The sequence below is a fragment of the Acromyrmex echinatior genome, chromosome 6 (genome assembly GCF_024713525.1).
Source record: "Acromyrmex echinatior isolate Ae372 chromosome 6, ASM2471352v2, whole genome shotgun sequence".
In the NCBI taxonomy this organism is placed as follows: domain Eukaryota; kingdom Metazoa; phylum Arthropoda; class Insecta; order Hymenoptera; family Formicidae; genus Acromyrmex; species Acromyrmex echinatior.
Window position 1 is genome coordinate 9,688,295 of NC_141857.1, and position 16,925 is coordinate 9,705,219.

The following is a 16,925-nucleotide window of genomic DNA, read 5'->3' on the forward strand; positions in this document are numbered from 1 at the left end:
TTATTGTAACTACTAAATAAAGCCTTCAATTTCATGCAAAAATAATGGATATCTTGTTACTACACCTTATATCGTCGATGTCATAAACTATTTCTTTTACATTGTATGCGTAATTTTCTTCTTCATCTACGAGTTCTACTTCTTGTGTTTCTGGTACATATAAGTTTAAAAAATTCAACGATACTTCTTCTTCGATTTCATAGCAATTTTCATACATTTCTTTTAACATCTTTTCCATTTTTCTCTTCATTGTAACTTCTTCTGATATTAGGATATGATTTCTGAGAAGTCCAAGGCAGTAAATATTGCAGACAGCAGCATTATTACATTTCGTGGAACCGCATTATTTTCTAAAAATTATAAATATTACATGTCTATTTCCAATATAATAATTAAAGAAGGAGAGAGAAGAAGAAAAAAAGTTTTTATTGTCTATTTCATAATAAATTTGATATCTTCTTATTGGTTATTCTTCAAAGAAATTCAATCAACATTATTATTGTAAAAAGCTCTTATTATAATAGTTAGTACGATATTGATGCGTATTGGACTGTTCATTTAACGCTATCTCAGCAACCAATGCCGGCTGAGACGGATATCGCTTATCAAAATCTTGCGCTTGGATCACTTAGAAGATGGCATAAAAGATGTATGAAAATCCGAATGATACTCGAGATCGTCCCTTTTGCTGCGAGACGCTACCACGACAATAGTATACATATAAACAGAGCGAAGACCTCAGGTTGCTCATTTTCATATTATATTCCGACTCGATAGGATCTATAGTTTGTGATATTTATTCCTTATGAGGTAGCTAAATTTTTGGAAAGAACTCAGAATAATTCGCGCCGCTTGCGGATTAATGACAACTGAAAAAATGCTAAGTTCCACGCGCGATCTTGAATTCTCGCGACTAAGTCCGATGTGACAATATCAGGACTTAGAGAGTTATATTATCTCGCTTTCGGCGTTTGTACTTGTAAAATTTCCTGTTCTCAATTCATGCTTGATGTAAAGTCTTTACCCTTCAGGCTTCTCATTATATTTTAATCTCAGTTAAAATTTTGCATAGAAAAGTTGTTAACTCTTTAATTGTGAAAATTAGTTGTAATGACCAAATCAATAAAGAGATTGTTTTGAAAATTAATTATTCTCATAATAAAATTGACATATTTGAATCTTGTCTTTTGGAATTCGCAGTAAACTTATTCTAGAGAAACAAATATGTGCGAGAGCGCACCGCGCGGAAAAATTCGAGTGAGAGTTCGGCGCACGGCTGGTATGATGCACGACAGAAAAATCAACTCAGTTTCTTTGTAATTTAACAAAAGAATTTCTTTAATATATTCAGTTACAAAGTCAAAAGATATAATTAATTAACGATCAGATTAACAGAATATTAAATGCGGTCACCTTTTCCAAATTGAGTTTGGAATCGCGGTGATGGAAAATCTCGGCGATTTTTCTCGGCACTTCTCGAAAGATTCGGTTTATAGCGATTTCACTAAACGGTTAGCACGGCGATTTTACGAAGCGAGATTATGACTCTAAGAACTCTAAGAACTTTTTGGAAGTAAGAAGGAGGACGGCGAGATCGAAGCATTTATTGCTTTCGGCCTGAGCTTTCCCTTTTGGGAAAAATCCAATAAAATTTTGCCACAATCGTAATTATTACGTGGCATTAGGTATACAGAATTGATTGGCGCTTTGAATTCTTTTCTAGCGACGTTCAACGTAACAGTCATGCGCGGCAGAAAATCCGTGCGTGGGATTGGTGACAGCGCATGACGTATTCGTCAGAGCGCGGCGCTCGCGTGCGCGAATTGAATCGTTCTAGAACTTTCGATTGTCCGTTGCCGGTAACGACAGCTTGTTTGCGTGTAACGAATTTTTAAAAAGAACAAAGAACGACGAATTCGATGATTTTAATGAGGATTAAGATCATGCTCGAGATGAAATCACGAGCTCAATTTATGCATGCGTTCAATGACAATCAATGTCGGTCGACTGAAAGAATTCTTGCTTTTCTTTCGAATTACCGATCTCGAACAAAATATAACGTTAATCATTTATCATAACTAAATTAATTCAAGAATAAAAGATTATGCTATAGCGTAACCCTATAGCGATCAGAAAAATTAGATTAGCTCGCGAATGAGTAACTGCGAAACCTAACGAAGCTAAGCGTTGCACGCTTTACATTAAGCGCTCCTCTCTTCCATTGAGTAATTCGTCCCTGTTCAAATTCTTATACACTGTTTCACGGCATCGAAAATTTTCTGTGAAAGAGGCGTTTTATGTTGGTAATCATGTAAACTATCTGAGATCTTTGCTTTCTGCTACAAACACTACGAATCTGCACCGCTCGAGCACTTATCGTGTTGCGGCACTTCATCCGTCGATTTTATGATATAGAGTTGCCCAAACATCATTCTACATTTTTTCGATGGAATCTGGATTTCGATGAGTGGCAAAGTCATAATATATAGTGAGTTCGTTAATTTGCCAGTTAACTTGCCTTTTCCAAGATCTTTCATATTCTTCTTTAAATTTCGGAGCTGAGAGCCCACGCTTCTTTCTGTGCACATTTTTCGATGCACTTTTTTTTACAAACTGTGACATCTGCATAAGGTTAGCATCTAAAATTCCTTTGAATGTTTTGCTGTCTCCATCACCAATGTAATTTACAAATTTATCATTATGGAGATCTCCGGAACGTGAAACTATTTCGATAACTGCGTCCACTTTCTAGTTAACTCCTCATGATTCGCTTAGCATTGCTCCAAATGTGACTTAGCCCATTCTTCGTATTCTCAGTATTCAATTCTCAGTATCTCAATATTCTCAGTATCTTTCTTTGTTCAAAATTCGCAGGCCTTACAATATTTCAATTTAACACAAACATTGACAATTTTGCCAGTATATCACTCTATGAGCGTGACTAATCCATAAAATGACGAAAATCCTCGTTTTCTCCACATCCTATCGCCAGACACAGTAATCCCATTATGTCCTTTTACTGTTGATAGTTTCTTCTTAACTTCAGCTGTTTTCTTAATACTAACATCGATATTATGTACCTACAGAACGCAGAAGCCTTAAGCTACTCCGATGTTAGATAGCATCACGTCCCGTTTTAAAGAAACATTGTAAAACTTAAAATAATTTTTTTACGTATAAAACCAATTGCATCTTATTTTTAAGATTCTAAAGCATCATTTCAGACAAAGAAAACTTTTTTGATTTTTTTGAAAATTTTCACCTAGATATTACCCCTTAAATGAACATAAAAGACATAAATAAAAAAAATGGGTCACTCTCAGTAGTATCAAAGCACAGATTATATGAAAAACACGAATTCTATTGGAATAACATATATATATTGGATAACGAGCCTTCATAAAAGAACTATATTAGAAAAGAGTTATATTAGAAATGATGTAACATAAAAAAGCAAGCATTGGGTTTAAATAGATAAAGCGATATAGAACAATTACCGGATAATTATCTCTACACAATACAAATAATAAAAAATTGTTACAGTACAAATAACACTATGTATAATAAAAAAATTGTTACATACAAATAGTACTATAGATAATAGAATCCATTACGTACGGTCAGTAAACCATGATTCCCGAGGACGATTCTGCCGTATTCTTAAGGAAACTTTAAGGCTAAGTACTACATGATAAAAATTAGGAATGCACCGGTTCATAAAATTACAGGATACCAGATATCAGATATCTGGACGGAATGTAACATCGAATATCCGGTACCCGTTCGGATATCCAAGAAGACAATTTCTTTTACTCGGATATCTGACATTTTCCGGATATGCGATCGGACTCCGAGTAAGTGTCTAATCTAAAAAAAAAGAAGGTTTGTATAAAAGGAACTGTAACTTTGCAATGTATAAGATATTATAGCATCATGAATATGCATACTTATTTCTAGAACATTTGTATAAGAAAAAAATCAACAATTTAATGATATTAAATTTTAACTAGATATATTCTCGGATATTATTGATATCCAGCAATCCAGTCGGAAAAAGATACCGAATAATATCGGATACTGGATACTTCTCGGATATTCGGTGCATTCCTAATAAAAGTTAATTCAGAAATTATTATAATTAACATCAAATGCGATATTGAATATGTTAAAAAATTTATATATGTAAAATATTCATGTAAGTTTTATAGTTCACTAAGGAGGACCGTATTAAAGGTCGGAACGTTTGTATATTATTTAGTGTATTTATATTGTAGGGACTTGAACTAGACCGAAACTGAAACCGATAACCGGATTGTAATCGTTATTTTTGTCAGACTGAAACCGATAATCGGATCGAAACATTATGTAGGCTAATGGACCGAAACGGTACTCAGATCGAAAACTCGGATCAAATTTTTCGATTCGATTTCAGTCCAGATTTGGTTTGGATTTTTTAATTTCTTCGTCGAGTCAATTGTGTTACACAGCGACTACTCAGGAGTCTTAAAGCAATATTATAGGATGCCTACGTAGTATTACTTTCTTATTTTCTTCCTTGATTATGATAATTTACGTAAGATTAATATCTTATTCTATAGAAAATTATCAACAAGCTATAAACAGTTGAAAGGACTAGTTAAAACGCTGTGAATTGTTGACGTTGATATAGAAGAAAAAAGTGCAGCAAAGAAAGGAAAGAAATAATTACACATCTTCTGTTCCAGATTTCTGTTAAGAGGATCTTTATGTTTAAGGAGTAAAAAAATCATTATTTTTGCTTTTTTTGAAAGCTTATAATCTTAAAAATATCCCACTTTTTTTGGGGGAAATGAAAATTATTCAAGATATACAAAATAAAATGACATGGTATTTGGGGCTGCTTGATTGATTCAAATAGCGCACGCCAACTAATTGCTATAACCGGTGCTGGCCATTATTTATATTCAATCTTTCGAGATCATTCTATAACGTTTCTATCCAATGGATAGAAACTAGATAAAAATGCAGCAGAGTTTCATTTCTTTCTGAGCGTCACTTTTGTTTCTAACGGAAAACGAAGAAATACTTGTACTAAAATGTTTCAAAACTTTAAACGCGTTTTTTTCAAAATCGTGTTTTTGAATATGGTGATCATGATTCCAAAAAAACTATTAGTCCGTTTCTACTTTTATAGTTATACTCAGAGAACATATCATTATCGTCTGAACTAGAATTAATAGTCTACGTTAATTTTTTCTATTTTTTTGGAAGATCAATAAGAGGAAAAAAAATGAGCAAAATTCGAATCATTTTTTCAAACTGTCGATATTTTGAAAATATGCATTAATTGATATTAATTATCTTAATTCAAGCGAGAATTACAAGTCTATTCATTAAGAAAAAGCTCCACTTTTTGCTTACAGACTAACAATACCATTCTATACTTTATTACCGTTTGATGTGTTCGCGGTGCAAGCCTAACTTTAGTGCGATCTTATTACTACTTTATAAAAAATAAACATTAAAAAAAAATTTTTTTTACACTTGTGTGTTTTTACTACTTTTGTATACTTTCTAGACCTGTATTATTTTTGAAATACACTTAAATTTTTATTCATTAAAAAAATTCACAAAAAATACCTTTAAAATCAGCTCTCATACGTAAACGCCCCCTTAAAAAATGTTTCTTTCAATAAACGTGAATTTTTATATACAATTTATATTATCTTTTTCTATAGATAATCATACACTCATAACAAAAAAAAAACTGAAATTTAAATCTTGATGAAAATTTTTCTCAGAATTTTTCATATAATTTTTTAGAATTTCTATATATAATTTTTCAGAATTTCTCTATAATTTTATAACTTTCTCAAATTTTTTTATACGAATAACTTTTTTCAGAAAATTTACATCTTTTCTCAGAATTTTTCATATATGTTAATTATGAAATATCGTAAGATTTTTAAGATTTTTGTAAGTGTAATTTTTGATGAAATGTTACAAAATCTAAAAAATTCAAAAATATCTTTTAAAAATTATGGGATGAGAAATTTCAGAATATTTCAGAATTTACTTGTATGAGAAGTTCTGAGAGAAGATGTAAATTTTTTGAATATTTCTGAGTATTTTTGAAAAAATGTTCCAATTCGTATTGGGTATGGGAATAAGTTTCCATCCATTGCAGAAAGATGTCGTTAGTAGCATTGCTCGTGTGTTTGATAGAATGGCAAGACATGTTTTTGAAAGGTGCGTCCAAACTTTTGAGCCCAATAGATGGCATTCGTTTGAAGCGTAACAAAGAGTAACTTTTTTTGCGTTGAAGATGTCGGAATTTATTGCAAAAAAGCAACATTTGCGGGAAGTTTTACATTATTTTATTTTAAAGAAAAGTGCTGCGGAAACGCATCGTTTGCTCGTAGATATTTACGGTGAGCATGCTCCATCGAAAACTAGTTGTAAAGAATGGTTTCGGCAATTCAACAGTGGTGATTTTGACATGCGTGACAAAGAACGCGAAGGTGCACCGAAAAAATTTGAAGATGCAGAATTGCAAGCATTACTCGAAGATTCGTGTTTATCGCTCGATAGGTTGGCAAAAGAGTTAAATGTTGATAGATCTACTGTTGGAAAACGTCTACACGCAATGGGAATGGTGCAAAAAGAAGGAAATTGGGTGCCATACAAATTGAAAGAGAGAGACATGGAAAGACGTTTGGTCATCTGCGAGATGCTTTGTCAATAACAACAAAGGAAGGGTTTTCTACATCGTATCGTAACTGGCGATGAAAAATGGATCTACTACGATAACTAACCTACCTAAACGCTTGAAAGCATGGGTGATGCCAGGTGAACTAGGTCTATCAACGCCGAAACGAAATATCCATGCTTCGAAGATTATGTTGCATCTGATGAGATCAAAGAGGTATTATATATTATGAGCTGCTCAAACCGTCCGAAACCATCACTGACGATCGTTATCGGCTACAACTGATACGTTTAAACCAAGCTTTGAAAGAAAAACGACCGGAATGGGACAATAGGCACAACAAGCTGATTCTGTTACATGATAACGCTAGGCCACACGTTGCAAAACCGGTCAAGAAATACTTGGAAAGAGTAAAGTGGGAAATTCCCCACCCGCCATATTCATCGGACATTGCCCCTTCAGATTTCCATTTGTTCCGATCAATGCAGTCGGCCCTTTCTGGAGAACGATTCAATTCTTATGAAGATATCAAAAAATGGTTTGATGAATGAATCGCTTCAAAAGAACCAGATTTTTTCATTCGAGGAATCCGTTTATTACCGGAAAGGTGGGAGAAAGTTGTCGCTTCCGAAGGAGCATATTTTGAATAAACTCATTTATATAGATTTTTTTAAATAAACACATCTTTTTCATTTAAAAAGAGCGGAAACTTATTTCCATACCCAATATAAAAATTATGAGAAAAATTTTCATCAGGGTTCGGTCACCATTGTCGATAAAAGAGTTGAAACCGCTTGGACTTCGGATTTTTCCGATTCGGAACCGAAAAAGAAGGAAAAAGACCGAAATCATTATTCGGCAAAAGGACCGGAATCGGAACCGAAACCAAAAATTGGATACAGTCTCTGACCGAAATGAAATTTCAGTCCGAGTCCCTGTATACAATAATATAAAATTAGCACATGAAAACTTGTTAGACTCAGATAGCCCTTTTCATTACACAATTTTAAAAACAAATATTTTTTACCATTCATTTCTAGCATTTCGGAAAATTAAAAACTTTTTTTAGACTCTCTAAGATTCTTACTATGTCTTTGTTCAGTCTCATATAGTATAACATTTTGTGATTATGACGAATTGGAATAAAAGAATAATCGAAGAAAAGTTAGCTTTTAATTTTGATTGTTATTTGAAGTATCGTTCGAGGACTATTGCAATCGAATGAGAATGTTAAAGCTTATACAACAAATGTGTCGATCCACCGTGGCAAATGGAAATGGCAAACATTAGTAATAAAAATAAAATTATATTGATAAGGACTATGACACCAAAAGGGCCAAAAGAAAGACGAAATGAAGTAAATAAAATAATGTATTAAATAAAAATAAAAATAGAAATAAAATTACAACAAACGGCGTTTCGACACTAATCGGGTCATTCTCAGAACATAAGAGACAGAACAAAATATAATTATTGAAATTTAAATTCTAATTAACTAAACGACTAAATTCTAAACGACTTAATAAAATTAAAATTTAAATATAATAATATACGGCTTATAAGTAATGAAAAAAATATACAGACAATAACATTCTTCTTATCATATGGTTAATCATTAAACTGATAAATCTGAGAAGTTCTTTTTCGTATCAGAAGTGTTATAGCTTTCTCCATTAACGATTAGAAAAATTTGTATGTAGAAAGTTAACATTTGTTACTATTGTGTCATAATTAAAATGCCAATTAAAAAGAAAGTTGAAAACTATAAGAATAGTAAATTTAATTTAAATTTATTATTAAGCTTAAAATATAAAGCAAGTTGCATAGTCCAAAGTTAAAATATGAGATCAGTTAAAATATAAATTTAGTCAGAATATAAAAATATATATAAATTCAATCAAAATATACAAATGTATTATATAATGTGAAATAGATTGTGAAACGTCTTGCGTCTATTAGTAACAAAAAATGAACAGAACAGTTTTCTTAAAATTACAATGATCGATTTGGATGGTATTTCCACGATTAAGTAATACTGGACAATAATGGAATAAAAGATATCAAAGAGAAAAGTGATTTGGAATATTGTATTAGGTGTTGGAATTAATTCGTAGCGTTTTTTAATGAAAGAATGTTATTTATTTCACATGAGCATTAAAAAATACATTAATGAAAGTACTTCCCATCACTTGTAAAACGCTACGAATTAATTCCAACACCTAATAACTCTCTATGCAATTTAAATTTTATTGTTAACTGACTTGGCGTTGCGAACTATTTTTTTTTTTTAATTCCTACATGTTACACTAAGAATGATCTAATGAAGATTGAAACGCTTATCTTTTGTACATTCATCTATGTTTAAATAATAAACATCAATTTAGCACTCGACATCCAGCTTTTACTCATAGTCTATATACAATTTAATTTTTAAAAACTTTCTAATTCTGGTATAATAAACGTAATGTACAAAGGCATTAATAAATTAAATAATTATAATAGGATACATAAAGGCAGACTTATAAAAATTATGCGTTTGGCGGGTTTTCTCCGTGTCCAGATTCATTTTTGGAAAACGTTTCGTGAACCTTGTAGTCCACTTCATCAGGGCGAAGAGTAGCCTGAGCTGTTCCTCCGGGCCGTTCCTTTTATATTACGCTACTTGTTGGAGTAATGGGAGGAAAGAAGGGAATTGTGAGTGAGGGGGGGAAGAGGGAGGGAAAGATGAGGGAAATCAATCGGTCTTCAATAACTGGGAGGTTTTCCATCTTTTATTTATGTTGTAGCCATCACTATTTATATTGTTAGGGTGTTTTTGTATCTCTATGGCTTCTCTATACTTTCTTGGAAAGTATAATGTAATGTTGTTGTAGTCGTTTTATCAAACAGTATTTGATGTCCTGTTTTGATGTTGTGTTCTGATACTAATTGTGTTTTAGCTTGATGTACTTTTATCCATAGCTTGACTATTCTCCGGTTTCTCCAATGTATACTTGCCCTCAGGAACAAGGTATTTTGTATACTTCTGTGGAACTGAGATATTTGATTTTCAGGATTTCTTAAGATTTATATCTTTTTGAGTGATTTAAAGATAGTTCGGATATTGTATTTGTTTAATATCCTGCCCAATCTGTCGTTCCTTTGACATATGGGAAAATGGATAAGATCCTTCCGTCTGGTTGCATGTCAAAAATCGTTGTCTTGTTTGTATGTTTATTGATTATTTTGGTTATGTCTTTTTTCTCGTATCTGTTTTTCTGTAAGGCTAGTTTTAGGTGAAGTTTTGTCTGTAGATGTTCTTTGTCAGTTCTTTGTAAAAGCTCTATGTACAAATGAATTATTTCAGACTGTTGTGCTGAGGGATGGTGCGACTCGACATATAAGTATCTATCTGTGTATGTTGGTTTTCTATACATTTGATGGCCTAAGGTACCGTCAGTTTTCTTAGAGACAAGAACATCTAGGAAGGGGAGTTTTTCGTTTTCCTCTATATTTATAGTGAAGTGGATATTTGAATGCTGATTGTTGAGGAAAATAAGGAAATAAATTTATAGAGCTCGATTTTGCCGTGCCTCTATCGAATGTGTCGTCTACATAATGGAACCAAATTTTTCGAGTTTTGGATGTTTTCCTGAGGGCCTCTTTCTTCAAATGTTCCAAGATGTTGGCAATTACAGAAGAAATAAAAGAGCCCATTGCCACTCCTGAAGTTCGTTCATAAAATTGGTTGTTATAGAAGAAGTAAGTGGATGTTAAGCATTTCTTTACTTGCAGGAAGAGATCGGAGGGGACTTCATGTGAGGCCTTTACGTTTAATGTGTTTTTTATTGGGACTTGATAATAGTCATGAACACATCAGACTATAAGAAAAATATGAAGAATCTTGTCTCGGACAAAACATATAAAAAACATATAAAAAACACATACAAAGATTCAACTAATACAATAGCACAGAATATCAAGATATATTAGTGGAGAAAATCAATATTCCTAGTAAAACCAAATCAACATTAAAATCTACAAATCCTCTTCTATCAAGACTATACGGACTATCAAAAGTACACACAAACCAAACATTTCCCTTAGATCGATTGTCAGTGCTATACACTTCCCGACGTACAACTTATTCCGCTTTCTAGTACAAATACTACAATCCTTTACTGGAAACTCCGAATCACATAATCAACTCAACGGACTTCATACAAAAAATCCGACTACGTCCCACAAACCTGCTTGTAAGTTTCAACATAGAATCCCTTTTTACGCAAGTTCCAATAAAAGACGCATTAAACATAATAAAGGCCTCACATGAAGTCCCCTCCGACCTTTTCCCTCTAATAAAATAAAGAGCACTGTTTAACAACCACTTACTTCTCCTATAACAATCAATTTTATGAACAAATTTTGAAAGTGGCAATGGATTCTCCTACTTCTTCTGTAATCGCAAACATCTTCATGAAACATTTTGAGAAAGAGGCCCTCAGGAAAACATTCAAAAAACTAGAAGTTTGGTTCCGTTATGTACATAACACATGTGATATGGAGACACAGCAGAACCGAACTCCATAAATTCCTTATTTTTCTCAATAATCAACATCCAAGTATCCACTTCACTATAGATATAGAGAAAAATGGAAAACTTCTCTTCCTAGATGTTTTTGTCTCTAAGAAAGCTGACGGTACCTTAGTCATCAAGTGTACAGAAAATCAAATAAAAATAGATACCTACATGCCGAGTCACACCACCACCCAGCACAAAAACAGTCTGCAATCAACTCAGTTGTACAGAGCTTTCACAATCTCTGAACAAAGAACATCTACAGACAGAACTCAACCTAAAACTAGCCTTACAGAAAAACGGATACGACAAAAAAGACATAACCAAAGTAATCAATAAACATGTAAACAAGACAACAATCTTTGACATACAACTAGACGAAAGGATCCTATCCATTTTCCCATATGTTAAAGGAACAACAGATTGGATTGGCAGGACACTAAACAAACACAATATCCGAACTGTCTTCAAACCACCCAAAAAGATAGTATAAAACTTAAGAAATCCTAAAGATCAAAGATCTTCATTCAGTTTCGTAAGAGTATACAAAATACTTTGTTCCTGCGGGCAAGTACACATTGGAGAAATCAGAAGAATGGTCAACCTACGGATAAAAGAACATCAACATGATATTAGGCTAAAAGACGTCACACAGTCAGCATTATCAAAACGCAACATTGGAACAGGATATCAAATACTCTTTGACAAAACGATCACATATAATAGCCAACATTACATCATACTTTCCAAGAAAGTATAGAAAAGCCATAGAGATACAAAAACACCCAATCTGAATAGAGATAATGACTACAACATAAATAAAATATGGAAAACCATTCTCTCAGTTATTAAAGATCGACCAATTTCCCCCATCTCCCCTCACTTACAATTGTCTTCTTTCCTCCCACCACTCCAACAAGTAGCGTAATAAAAGGAACGCCTCGGAGGAACAGCTCAATATCAGACTATTCCTCGCCCTGATCAAGTGAACTGTAAGATTCATAAAATGTTGGCATTCCAAGAATGGATCTGGACATGTAGAAAATCCGCGAAACGCATAATTTTTATGTAGAAAGCCCGTGGAAGCTTCAAGAATATTATCAAAAATAGATTTCTACAAATGATGCACATTTACCTAGTGTATAAGATAGAATATAAGGAATGCGATGAAACATACGCGTCAAACGAATAAGTATTTAAAACGAGAATCAAGCATAGATACCACATCAACTGGAAAACAGAACAACGATCGTAACGTAATTATGAAACATTATTTGGAACATTCATATGATTTTGATTGATCATAAAAATATTGAATGAAGAAAAAATATTGAACAAGAAACTTATGTTAGAAATAATTTTTATTCGGAAACAAACAAATGTTTATACATATAGTTGCATACATATAGTTGTATATGAAGTTATTGGACAAAATATATGACAATTTATTCACTGACAACTGAAATTTTCCTTTCTTCAATATTCCGAGAGGGTTCTCATTTACGAAAATGATTTCTGATTTCTTGTATTCGTGTTATTTCAAGGATTTTAAAATGATTTTATTTGTTTTCCGAAAGAAATTCGAGACGCGCGACCGAGCATACGACGATGTTTTTTTGTTTGATTTCAGATTATTTCTCGATTTCAATACTTGAAATCAAGGAATGCTTGAATACTTCATTTGTTGAATAGAATTCCTCATTGATTTCGTAGGTGAGTAGCCCTCGCAATATTCTCTTTTACCTATGTTTGAGTTGCTACATGAACGGTAATAAAGAATTGTTTAGATGTATCGTAACGTTCGAATAATATTTTGTATGAATTTATATAATTTTTAGTAAATTTAATTTAACATTATAGTTTCAAGCAAATAGTGTGCCGATTATTTGTCAGTTTAAAACATTGCCCTAAATTAAAGTCGGAATAATATGTAAAATTTTAATAAGTAATTAAATATTATTAAATTTGAATATTGAATATCATAATGACATATCAAGTTTACACTCTTAATAAAAATCATGTAAGTCAAAGATCTAATTATGTATTCATCTATACGAATATAGTAGACTATTAATTTTGTAGTGCATCATTGTATTTAGTTAATATAGTTGACGATGGTTCAGTTACCATTGCACAGTGTATCGGGATGTTCAATGATTTTGTTTGAGTTACATTGAAAAGGATTCGAATCAAGGAAACATTTGGTTAAGATACTATGTGAATAAATAAATCTTATTTCACACTAATATCCTGTGTTTGGCTTGAAAAGACATCATGTTATAGACTGTTCTCATCTCAATGAGCCTTAATTCAATATTATTTCATTTATATTACAATAATAAAATATCTGATATTTTAGATTAAAATTCAAATAAGACCGAAAATCTGTCTTATGAACCTTCCTCTGTTGTAACTTATTTAATAATTTATTATTATTTTCATTATTACCATGTTATTTTATTTTATTTACAGTATGATTGATTTGACAGAGAAAGTCGGTCCTTTGGAATTGCCAACGAATCAAACAGGTTCAATAGAAGTGGGTGATCTATCTTTAACAGGAGAAATGGGATTGTGGGGGAAGAGTTTGGTATTAAAAGATAATTATTCGCCAAGAACGATATGTGCTTCTATTACGGTAATAAATCCATATATTATACATATTGTATAAATTGTAATAAAAAAAGAAAGACACAAATAAATTTAAGAATAGTAGAAAATACTTTATTCGGTCATGATGGATTTTCGTCCCTATCTAATGATAATATTTTGTATGAATTTATACAATTTTTAGTAAATTTAATTTAACATTATAGTTAAGCAAATAGTGTGCCGATTATTTGTCAGTTTAAAACATTGCGCTAAACTAAAGTCGGAATAATACATAAAATTTTAATAAGTAATTAAATATTATTAAATTTGAATATTATTAAATTCTAATAAGCACCTTTAAAACGTTGTTAGTTTATTGTAAAAAATATCTCAGTCGGGATTTAAACTAATGATTTTATGCAGAAAATTCGGAAGATCCAGGTTCGAATATCAATTGAAGCAATATTTTTCGCAATAAATTATTTACGATGTTTTAATAGGCCTAAAAAATCATTGTTTGGGTCCTCAGAGAATAGAAGTTATTATAACAATTGTTTGTTCGGGAAGTATTGGGAAGATGATAGAATTGCTTAAATGTTAAAAATGACGATATTCACATATATGGTTAATAAGTGAAGAATGATGATTTTAACCAGAAACTGACAAATAAGAACGTTCTTCATGTAAAGATCGCGAACTATTTTAATACTATCCAGGATGCACTACGTAGGGATATACAATAATCCCCTTAACATTTCTTGACAGAGATTGGGGTTCCACCCACAGTTCGTCATTCCTGTGGTATTTAGCAACTTCAAACCTTCTCTGTCATGCGTGGCAATTAAAATAGAGTTTTACCAAAAAACCACACGAGAGTTGTTCTCACACTGCAACACTCGTGTAGTTTTTTGTTCAATTACAAAAGAACACCTTGATTCTTATTCAATTTTTTTTGGTTGTTTTAAGAAAAAGTTACTATATAGTCACTAGTATTATATCGTCAAAAGTTACTAGTATCGTCAGATTCTGATAAAAATGCACATAAAAATGCATATTCGCTCATAATTCATCTGTATCACGCATGAATGAACACATACATGCATGGTAGAGAAGATTTAGTCACTAAATACCGAGAAACAACGAATCATAAAAAATAACTTACAAAGATAAAAAAGATACGTTAAATGCATGAAAAAAAGACTTATTCAAGAATTAATTTATATGTAAAATAGCCATGTAACCTTAAAGTTGGCCGCTAATCGCGATCATATTGTTGTCACTTTATTTCGTACGTCATTGGTCGCAAGATTGTTGAGTCTGCTGAGCGTAATTATTTACTCGGTGAACAATCGGAATTCCGAAATGCATCGAAGAAAAAGTGTTATTATTTTTTAGTTGTATATACCGGTTGTATATACATTTTGATGTACAGACCCGAAATCTGCCAAATATATTATAATATTGTATATGCGTATGGCAGATTTCGAGTCCGTACAACATCAAATGTATATATATTTGGATGAATGTATGTACATTATAATGTAGTTATAAGGCTCTGCGCACAATATTAGAAACAGGAATGAATATCGAGATTATAATCTGTATTAGAACCGTGTATTCCGAAGTAACTGGTATCAGATAAGTTGAAATCTTAATATTTATTGCTGTTCCTAATACTTCTTGTATTGTGTATAGGCTTTAACATATCAATAATAATAACTTCGGCAAAAATCGGATCGTATAAACGAAGTATAAATATGTACCATGAGCTTAATAGTCGTAGCACAGACTTTCACATAACATATAATGCATAGTGTATAAAAGAATCAATTGATCAAAATTTTTCTTTTCCTTGTAACTGAAGGGAAAAAGAATACTGATTGTCTTAGGTAAACAATAGCTAGCATATGTTGTCACTAATATGACAATGTCGTGGACTGTAAATTGTTCTTTATTCGATGTCTTACTATAAAACCGACAAATCCAAAGTAAAATATTTTCTCACTTCTTGCCAAAAATTGTTGGTATAATTTTCATGGAATGGAAATAACTCCTTGCATCGCGATTGGTATCTTCGCCAATTAGTCCCGTTATTTGCCAATTGAAATGCAACGAATCATAATAACAATCTTATTGTGATATTGATGTCAATTGGCTGATGTACGGATCAGTTGCTCAACACGTCGCTAGATGTGATGTTACTTTAGATAAAGCAGTGCAAAGCTTATAACGCGGCTTTTAAACTTCGAAATATCGATTTGTTGGAAATACATAAACTTATCTTACAACTGTTTAAATTTAAATCAACGGATAATTTTTTTTATTAATTTTATTGTCCTTTCCATATCAAAACTATTTTTGCATTTTAATGAAATGATTTTATTTTTTTTCTTCTAAAGAAAATTCTAATTCTGCAATTTTCAAGACTTTCATTGTAGGTTCGAGGACAGCATATTTCTCCAGGTTATCATCTAAAATGGTTCAGAGACAACATATTTTCCAGGACACAGACTAGAATGATAGCTTCCGAGACAGTACAAAATCTTTCCAGGACATCTTCGGCAAGAATGATTGTTTCAGGTGCATTTCGTTATTTATATATGCACTTAAATCACTTGACTGTATATACAAAATGTTTCGTAATGAATAGTAATTATTAATTCTGGATCCTTGTGATTAGTTTAAAACTTTATTATTCAAAGATATCAGAACTATCTGAAGAAGAAATTATATTAAATTAAATGTTATAACCTTGGTATCTTGATATTAGCCTTTTAAAATTGTCTCATGTGTCTATCCCATAGACATAGTATAGATAGATCGAGTATTGACATATGTCAGACAAGGATATCGATCTCTGGCGCGAGTGAAAAGAAGAGAACACAATTGGATCTTTCGTTCTCTCTCTAACAGAAGAAAGTGGGAAGGAGGGGGGGGGGGTGCATCGATCGTGCGCGATCGTGCATCTGCTTCATAGACATAGAGTGCGTTCGGGGAGTCACTATTCGCGCTATGGACGCAAACGTTATCATCGCTGTTCTTGGAGCCAATAGCGCGATAGCGTTAGCAAACTCCATGAACGATTCT

The 16,925-nt window shown here is 32.2% G+C and overlaps 1 protein-coding gene across 3 annotated transcripts in view; it reads left to right on the plus strand.

The window, feature by feature from the left end:
* The window catches only part of Rsod (superoxide dismutase family protein Rsod), a 271,460-nt gene that overhangs the window by 28,597 nt on the left and 225,938 nt on the right, over positions 1-16,925 (plus strand). For 2 of the 3 annotated variants that reach the window (XM_087407501.1, XM_087407503.1), the window contains one exon: positions 13,719-13,884. In XM_087407501.1, the coding sequence (XP_087263627.1) occupies positions 13,719-13,884 (166 nt within the window). Of the gene's footprint in view, positions 1-12,876; positions 12,960-13,718; positions 13,885-16,925 lie in introns of all 3 variants that reach the window. The other variant, XM_087407502.1, reaches the window with a different exon arrangement.